Source organism: Ceratosolen solmsi, unplaced genomic scaffold (assembly GCF_000503995.2).
Source record: "Ceratosolen solmsi marchali unplaced genomic scaffold, CerSol_1.0 scaffold31, whole genome shotgun sequence".
In the NCBI taxonomy this organism is placed as follows: Eukaryota; Metazoa; Arthropoda; class Insecta; order Hymenoptera; family Agaonidae; genus Ceratosolen; species Ceratosolen solmsi.
The window spans coordinates 2,879,106-2,889,467 of NW_011948432.1; the positions used below are offsets into that span (position 1 = coordinate 2,879,106).

General features: G+C 32.1%; 1 protein-coding gene across 1 annotated transcript in view; it reads right to left on the minus strand.

The window, feature by feature from the left end:
• LOC105364400 (lachesin) overlaps positions 1-10,043 on the minus strand; it is a 182,799-nt gene extending 172,756 nt beyond the window's left edge. The window contains exon 1 of the mRNA XM_011502313.1: positions 9,924-10,043. Within this exon, the coding sequence (XP_011500615.1) occupies positions 9,924-10,043 (120 nt within the window). The remainder of the gene's footprint in view (positions 1-9,923) is intronic.
• Positions 10,044-10,362: the final 319 nt, after the last annotated feature.

A 10,362-nucleotide genomic window follows, 5' to 3' on the forward strand; every position in this document is an offset into this window, starting at 1 on the left:
CACGTAGTTGGACTAGCGACTGGCTAGGGAAACTTACGGACTATGCGGAATTATTCTCCTTCATTCCACTCCTTTGCTCTGGCAAGAGTCGCACCCGATTCTTCTTTTTCTACACTCTGTTTGGCACAGAGCACAAAGTCTCCCATCCGCTCGCATGCCATTAAAATGATAAAATAATGTTTGCGATGGTAAGTGCCGCTAAAGCCCGCTACTTATACCGTTAGCGCGGGAGCTGAGGGGCGGGGAATCGGTAGCCGCGAGTAGGGGAGAACGGCAAAGACGAAGCTGAATACCGAGCAAGATGAAGGGTAAATCAAATCTTTTAAAAAGCTATTGAAAATGGATGAAATGAGAAGCTTCGTTGCAGAGGAAGGTTTCATTGCAAGAGGAAGTAGCTATTTTGTATTTCGGTACGAGAGGAGAAAGTCCCTTTTCGTACTTAAGAGGCATTTAATGGACTGCGTCTTCAAGGATAGACCGCACCGCGCGTTATGCTTTTACCCGAGGGCATCATCACTAAATATCATATGTTTGTCATCTTCTACTCCGTCATATATAGCCAAGGAAATTCTTTTACAAAGTCATAAAACGCTACTTTTGCTTGTTATAAATTTTTTTTTTTTTCTTTCTGTATGCCGAACATTTACGTGCGACGTATTGCATTTCCATCGCGAGCTTTTCAAGTTACTCTAATGGAGAATAATTTACTATTTGTGTGCTTAATTAAAAAAAAAAAAATTTTTTTTCTTTATGAGAATAGCAAATACCGTGATGTATCGTTTGAAAATTTTAATTACATAAACATTGTTATTTAATTATCTAAAGTATCTAAAGCTGGAAAATGTAGTATATATCAAGTAGTTAGCGGTATTCGTGTTAAATAAATCATAATTTATACTTTGTGTGATATAACAAACGTATTTATTTAAGGTACTCGACAGATTTACTGAATTTAAATAATATTGTTGCACGCTCAGAAACTTACGAAGACTTGATTAGACCAGTCTAAGGAAACTTTAATTTTATTTACCGTGAAAATTATTGCGCTTGTTATTAGTTCGTTATATGAATTTCATTTATACGAATAAAATTTATATTTCAACCTTTAAGAATTTAACTTAATAACAATAATTTTCTCAATTAGGGAAAATAGTTTAATAGTATGATAAATTTTATAGTATCCAGTAGGCAATATTTTATAAATAGATTGAGATATTTTATAACAAACATCATGAATTAAGTAAAATGGGAAGGATTATCTTGGAAAAATCGGTGTGTTTGCAAAAATTTTATCATAAGCATTAATTATATTTATAATTGAATAATTGAATATATACAATTTGGAAAATTAGAAAAACCTCACATTATCGCCGTCTATTTTAATTGCGTCAAACTTATGCAAATAAAATACTTAAAATATTTAGAGAATAATAATTAGAGAGTGAGACTTGTCAAAGATTAGAGCATCATTAATGATAATAATTACGTGCTAATAATGTATCCAACGCATGTAGAAAAATAATTAGCCATCAATGAGAGAATATACTTTATTGAAAATTGATATAACATAATAAAAAGAGTGTTTCGTATATAATTTGATTATGAATTTGAAAAAATAATTTATAACGTGATTAATTGAGCAGAGTCAATAAGGAATAATTAATAGACTTGAAAATCTGAAAAATTTGTCCCTAGCTCTTTGCTAAAATTCCAGTAAAGAAAAGAAACGTCTGAAAATCTTAGGGACGAAGGTAAACTTATGATGAAAAAAGAACACGTTTTTGCTATATATAACAATTTAAGGTAGGAAAACTTTTTGTGATTGAGAAAAACTAACATTGAAATTTCAACTTTTTGTCTCGTAAAGAGTCCTTTCCACTTTTTCAAATCTTCTCTTGAGGAAGTAAGAGTAAAATTGAATTTCTTCTTTTCCAAGTTGAAATCTAGAGTATGACGTAGTATCTTAAGAGAATTGTTGATTAGCTTACAATACGAGTTGAAATTAACGGGGAACTTACTTTTACAATTTCTTTTTCTTAATATGTATCGATAAAAATAGCGATAAAAACTATGAGAGCATAAGGAAATTTCAAGTCCTCAAATTTAAGTATTAAAATTTTGAATTTCCGCTCGATACAGGAACGTCGTTCGATACATTTGTTAATTACACTTTGTTAAAAACTGCGTGAAAGCATCATGAATTCACCTTCCTATACTTTCAATCGCATAAAAAAAAAAACAAACAAAAAAAAAAAACAAAAAAAAAAACAAAAAAAAAACAAAAAAAAACAAAAACAAAAACAAAAAAAAAACGAAAAATCGAACGTATATTTTGACCTTAACTAAACTGAATTTCATAAAGTACTGAAAAGCTTTCGATGTCTTTGTTGTATTGAATATACAATAAGTCATTTAATTCCATTGAATGCATAAGAAAATATATATTCTTATAAATATCTTAGAAATAGTCTCATTTAATAATTTTCAAAATTATATCGTATAATAATAAAATGTCTAACTTTATTCCTAACCAACTTTTAAATGTTCAAATTATTAAATAATTGTCTACATACTAAATCAATAAAAAAAATTTCTGAACATTATACGAATGGAAAAATAATAATGCCATATAAGCAAAAAACTCAACTATATTGACAATATAGCAAATGAAATAAGCTACTTTTAATAATTTTATATGCTATACGATAGAATTTGCATCGATTACTATTTCAATTAGACGAAATTTTATAGTTGAAACATGATTCTGACATTCTTATAAATTGCATGTTTTATCGGTTTAATTGATAAATTAAATTAAATTAAATTACACTGATTGAAGTACGAGCCATAAATTTATAGCAATTAATCTTGAATTATCATTGTCAATACCCATTCTTTTTCATTCGATTATTATTCAAATTCATAATATCGGTCTTTGAAGATGAAATCTTTGAAGATTATATACGTGGATTAACTATCATTCAATTATTATTATAATATGGTCTATTATTACTATAATATAACAACATATCGTTGACATATCTTTCAATAAAATTTCGTTGTAATAACAAATGAATTATAAATTTTCAAAAATATCTTCGTTTCAATAACGACGAAAGTTCGCAACGTTAATCATTTCTCCATTGGCAATAAATACAACAAAGCCGAACAAAAGTTTGTACATAATTTGACAATAAAATTGGCAATGTCGCGCAAAGAGCATCCAATTTACAAATATTATCCAAAGAATTGTGGTTCATAAGACATTTTTCTCTATAATTATGGAAAAAAAGCAAAGCACAATAAAGCAATTAGGCTAAAAAAAAAAAAAAAAAAAAAAAAAAAAAAAAAAAAAAAAAAAAAAAAAAAAAAAAAAAAAAACGGGTTTTTTTTTACAAAGAGATTAAAAAAAAAAAAAAAAAAAAACGAAAACAAAAACGAAAACAAAAAAAAAAACAAAAAAAAAAAACGAGACTTTTATTCATCAAGAGTATTTATTATTAGCAAAAAGCAGCATTTATTTGCTGAAAACTTGCCGCGGTCGGACATAATAATGAAAATCTCAAGTCTCATAGACGATAAAAATATCAGGTGATTGGTGTGGTAGGGTGTAAAGCAAAATGAAAAAGTCCTCGATCTCCCATTCAATTACAAAATCTCCACCTACGTCCCGTGGCAGCCGATGTTGGCTTTGGTTTCGAGAGGCGCGAGGGAAGGTTTCGTTAACGCGAAGTCGCATGTTTGTGGTTTTGCCGTGAGTATTCCGAGCGTAGACTCCATCGAGCGCGAGTTCCCTCCGAACACCACACCGCAGCTGCTCTCTATGAGCGCTCTTTCGACGATGTTGTTGATACAACCGGGACAGACTTGAGTGCATTTTACATTTTGAGACCGGTGTCACCGATTGGAGGAATCTCGGGAATTAATCGGCAATTATTAGTCCTTTCACGTCCCGCTTGTCATTTGTGAAATGAAGAGGGAGTGTGAAGGAGTTAAGTTAATACGGCACTCAACGAATTTTATGATAATTTTTTTAAGTAATGCTGAATAATGTGTATTGTTGACAAATTAACGGAATAATACGAGTATCAAGGGGATAATTATTCTTATTACGAACGCGTTACTGGCACTTACGTTTCGTCTTACGCTTCAATTCAATTCCTTAACATATTGAATTGATTAGGACTTTTCTGATAAAACATCAAAAGATATTATTCTGATTTAATGAAAATTAATTGTAAGCTCAGTATAGCATTGACTTTATCAAATCTATATTATAAATTGACATATATTAAGAAGAATTTAAAGAATTTTCGGCTTATATTTATAAAATTTCTGTTTAATGTTATAGGATACGATTGTTTGAAAAATCAAAAATGCTAGAAAAAAAAATAAAATAAATAATTTCGCCGTACAATTTTATTACTTCATTCATCTCTTAATATTTACCGAGTATAAGTAAGAAATGAGAATTTATGTAATTGAAATTTCAATTTCGACTCAGCTGGGAGTATCATTTATACTGACTAGTAAAGTTGCAATTTCGAATGAAATTAGCTAAAAATTAAAATGTTTTATATATTTCGGATATTTTAGAGGTAAAATGTCAGAAACTAAAATTTCCATTAAAATTTTGTAATCAAATATGATAATCCATAAATTACGTTGTATAATTAATATGTCTTATGTATTGACTTTCTCTTCTCTTATCTTATATATATATATATAAATTTTTTTTCTCTTTGTTGAACAATTAACAAAAAATTTTTTTATAGTGATTACACAGTCACTGCATTTTATAAAATTCCATTAATGTTTTATTGTTATTTTGCTTTATATATATATATATATATATATATATATATATATATATATATATATATGAGCATATTATTTGGTGATATTAAGATTATAATGTATTAATATATTACTTGAGAGTGGCTAAAACCCATCTAAATTTTTTTTAAGGGATAGAAAAGATATAAAAGATTCCATACTACTGCAAATTGCTACACTTACACATAATACTAATTACTGTTTGTTCGTACTGTACTCATTTTTCAATGATGACAGTGTGCTCTATTGCAGAAGTAAACACTTTTTAGGTTTATCGAGAATTTATGAATAATATGAATTTGCAACAAGTTGATAAGGATGTATAAAATTGAAAATATTGGAACAAATATTGGAACACCTTGCTTTACAATTTTCATCAAAAGCTCAAAATTGCATAATAAAAATACTTGACAGGGCGCTTTATCTATTTCATTATAATCGTTTTCTCTCACTGGCATCATAATATAATGTTTATAAATTATTGTATTCTGATAAATACGTTCGACTTTTACTGGACCAATTGTCCAGTCTTTCGTGTGAATCGTTGAATTTCTGATGGTCAGGCTGACTTTCTCTGGGTATTTTCTCTGGGCAAAACGGTAGCATAGTATACGATATCCAGTCCTTTAATAATACAAGCTACTTGGAGCTAATGCGCAAGTTCATTACCCATTCCCGTTTAGATCGTGTGTGTGCGGGGAGGGGGAGGGGGAGGAGGAAGAGGGGGGGGGGGCAAACGTAGGATAGATAAGAAGGAAGCTCGATGCCTGTCCATCCCTCCCACCCTCAACATCTCATCATCATCATCTTTTCTGCTTCTCAACATTTGCCGCATAAAAGACGAGAGTTTCTCACTAAAGAATCGATAAAATATCGATGAGGTTAATTAATTAGAATTTGATAACCAGTTGAGTATTAAAGCTTTCAGTAATGAGATTAATACGGACATATTTTCTTACCTGACACCTTACCTTAATATTACTTGCAATTAGCTTATCTATTCTCATTGTACTTTGTCCCATATAACTTATATTCCATTGAATGCACTGAATAACAATAACGATAATAATAACAGCGGCAAGAACAAGTAAAATAACCATGATGATAATAATACGTCTTTATGAAGGATTTTAAAGATAAAATATAAGAAGAGGAGAGTGTTATTAATGGACTCTGTTAGCCAAAGTAATGTGATAATGTTAATTGACATTTCAAAAATCTTGAATAGAGAGAATAATAATAATATTTTTATTTTTTGCATAATTTTCATTTTCCACGCTCGCATAGTGTTAAAATTTTCAAATAAAACAAGCAAAGTTTTTAATTTCTTATAAACATACGTTGCACGTAACCACTTTATGGTATCACGTTTTCGAGTAATCATAATCTCAGTAAAAAGATTTTATAAGTATGATTCTGACTAAAGATTCTTTGGCATACAAATGCTTTAAGAATTTTATTTTATATAAGTGTTATTACATAAGCGTAATGTTTTAATATTCGAGCTATTTGAAAATGTGATAAAGAATCGCGAACTGCAAGCGTTTGTTTTGGAACGATTAATGGTGCTGCTGGTGGGCAAAATTTTCACACCAATACGGGGCTAAAGTTTTTAATTCGGTGTCTTGATAGAAAAATAATCGGTAACGCGCGAATCGATCGATCAACATAATTACAATTGCCGATTGTGTCCGTGGGACTGTCGAATGGCCTTGTGTGTCGAGTGGAAGAACAATGTGTACGACAATAGGCAACAATGCTCGAAACGACGGTGGCATGTCGTTAGAAAATTGGAACTAATAAGATACCAACTTAATTATTCGTGTATAATTGAAATACATGAGAAGTTTGTCCATTTCTACTATTATGTAAATGCTAAATAAAGTTCGCTTGAACATAATAGAACATTAATTATATTATCGACGATATAAATATGCCGTATTTGTTGCTTAAGAGCAGAGCTTCGTGTAATACAAGTGTGACCGATTTTTCTCTCGGAATATTGTTTTTCAACGATATATAATGATATATTTGTCGATAGATCGTAGGTACTGCTCATTGCATAACAATATCTATACGGAATCGTTTGTTTTGAGCATAGTAAGTGGGCGTTGAGTAATACAAGAAAAAAATTGTAAACAAACGTTACCACGCCTGTATTTTGTTAAACGGCATGTTTCACTTTGTTACACATGCTATCACGATCATTACGTACAACATCAAAATAAATATGAAAAATTCATAAAATAAAAAAAAAAAATATATATATATATATATATATATATATATATTGTAGTAATAGTATGACATTTAGGATAATTTTAATTATATAAATAAGAAATATATTAAGATCTCACGGCACTATACATCTTTAATTTATTGAAAGAAATTTTAAACCCAATAAATGTGATATTTCGAAGACACGTGTTTTCTATAATGTTAAAATCAATAATTAAAATGCTAATACAACAATTAATATGTAAATAATACATTTCGTAAGCGCATAAGTATGAAGTTAATAGATTAGGCGCATAATATTCCCTATCATTACCGTAGCTAAGAACTTTTACTTTAAAACCAGGATTGCAATTTGCAAGTACTAGGTAAATGATTTAATTAGTTACTGCACACATAAATACTTTAGTTAAGTGACGATTGCAAGTATTAAAGGTAAGGGTGCCGTGACTCTGTAGCTATAAAGGGAAGTTTGCACCGTATCATGGCCCTTGACGGCGTCTTACGTCGTCCCTGTGGTATTTCGTACAGCACCGCAGCTCAGGTCGTTGCGAGCCGAGGGAGTGGGGCAAACGCTAATACTAAACGTACTCCATAAGCTCCTCGACGTCCTGGGATCTGACCGACCTCTGACGAGACTTTATTAAGGTCCTTCTAATCGCTGTACAACGGGTGTTTTTGCTTTGACGATCCTTGAACGTTCGCCGAAGCGCATAATTTATTTACCCTCTTATTTCCCCTAAATACTAACCTTCGCTGATTATTCCCTTACGATATTTTTATTAAAGAGGTATTTTAATACAATTACGATATGTGCGCGTGCGCGCGTGTGTCATTATTCGTTTAAATCAAGTAACTTTATTACAAAAATAAAAATTTATTAATACATTTTTTATTATTATTAATTCGTTCGTAGTAATTGAGCGTCTTTCAAAAGCACATTTGCCGTGTTTATGATGGGAGCAAATTCATTATTATAATTCGCTCGTTTTCGACTATTTTTTATATAAAAATTATTAGTGATCTCTATAATATCAACTCTTCATATTAGAAACAATTTCAGAAAATTATTATTTTTATAAATTTAATTTTGCATTCTATACGCAATTGCCCATGTTTCTCCAAAATTAATATTAAATTATGCTTGAAAGGAGAAAATTTATAAAAACAATTAAATCAATTAATATAGTATTCTATATTAATCGTGCTTATTACCATTTCATTTACTAGTAAAATTTTACGACAATGAAAAATTATAAAATATTTTAATGATCAAAATAAAAAAAAAATTTTTCAAATATTTTTTATAATACATGAGTAAAAAAAAAAAAAGTTTGAAATAATTTAATGTGTCTTTCTCATAAGCTTAAATTATTGTAATACGCATATATTAAGATAAAAAAAAAAAAAAAAAAAAAAAAAAAAAAATAATGTTTTCAAAATAAGAATTAACACGAGGTTTAAGAAGAACATTTTTATCATCATAGACGAATAGCATTGAAGGAACAATGAATTTCGTCTATTTTATGAAGGATGCGTAATTAGATGCTCTTATTACATCGATATTCTCCTTAAAGTGTTGAGCTGAGAAAGCCTTCTTGTCCTCCTAATCCATAGTGAGGTAAACCAATGTATATTCTCTGAATGCACAAGCAACCTACACGATCAAATACACTCATACAATTCATTTTCTACTTGGAACAATGTAACTGAACTGTCTAATTCTCCCGGTAATAGTAGTGCTATGAAAATTGTAGATCAAAAAATAAAAATCAATTTTATCCGACCCGTCATCACGTATCCCATACTGAAACTAATAAAGAGGAAAGTAACAGTCAACTTTATTAACCCAGAAAAAGCTCTCTCAAAAGCCACTTGAGCGAATCCAATCTTTGCTCGGATTTCCGAAAATTTCATCCTCGAGTCTACGCTCGAACTCGCGCGCACTCCGGCCGTCGCCGTCTCCACCACCACCGCCACCACCGTCACCGCCACAATCAAAGCAAGAACAAAAGTTCAAGAAAGAGACTAAAGTCCTGCGGATGGGTTGCCTCGTGAGTCTTGGGAGCATGCAAGCAGCCAAAAGATGCAAAGCTCGCTCGGCGGCTCGTCCTGGCACTTCGCCAAGCTCGGCAAAAGCCGCGAGGCCCGATTCGATTCTCTCGGCGTACCTACACTCGCTACTTATTATATGCGTTACATTCTGCACTGCCACGATGCCCCCCCCCCCCACACACACACACAACACACACATACCATCGCCATCACCCAACATCGATTAAATGTCGCAGTCGTCGGGCGACGAAGGGTCATTGGGAATCACGAATCGCGAATCCGCGTTTGGAAATGTGAAAAGCAATTCGCGCCGCTTCTATCCTGTAGCTGAGGACGAGGTAGGACAGTCGAGTCCTTTTAAAGCGAGTCGCCGCTCATTGACTCCGGTCCGGGCGTCGTTTTAATGAATGCGATTCATTGGAGAGCCTCATTAAAATCAAGTGCCGCGCATGTACGCCACGATTTTCCCTCGCACCGAGCCCGACGATCTTTCACACCAACGTACCAGCTTATCCCCCACGCATCCCTATTTACAAATACGCCGCCATCTCCCGCGCTAACTCTCAAGGCTCGACGACTTTTTTCCCCCTTTCAGGGCGCCGTGTTTTTTCACCACTTTGCATGGAATACGCGGTTGGTTTATCATAGGTGGCGGCGAGGCTCTCATGCATCCGCTCTTAGTGATGATGCGTACTTGCCGAGCATACTCCCAGTGAAATTGATTCTAAATCTATGGCTGGAACTAGAGGAAGAGAATAGTAGAAGAGGTAAAAAAAACAAAGATAAAATCAACTCACTTTGAATGTTCCCAAATCCTTGACGGTGCAGGCGAGTTTGACGCTTCTACCAGCTGGCACGGTGATGTTGCCGATCTCTTTCACGAATTCTGGTTCTAGGACCGACGAGCCTGTCGACATACGGCAAATAATGATTTTATTGCACGTCTTATAACATTTGGACAAAAACTTTTTATAACAATTTCAATTTAAGACACGATGAGCGATATTAATAATGCGAAATCATCGAGTCACTTGAATTGCGTATTGTGATTATTATACTGATTATCATTGCAAGTTATTTAAAGCCTTTCATTAAATAAAATATTATAATTATAAGAGGAAGATGCGTATATAAGTGTTTTACATGGTTAATGATACTTGAGAGAATGTAATACGATTGAATTTAATTTACGTACAATGTATGAATGGAAGAAATGCCCTTTAAAACGAATGCATT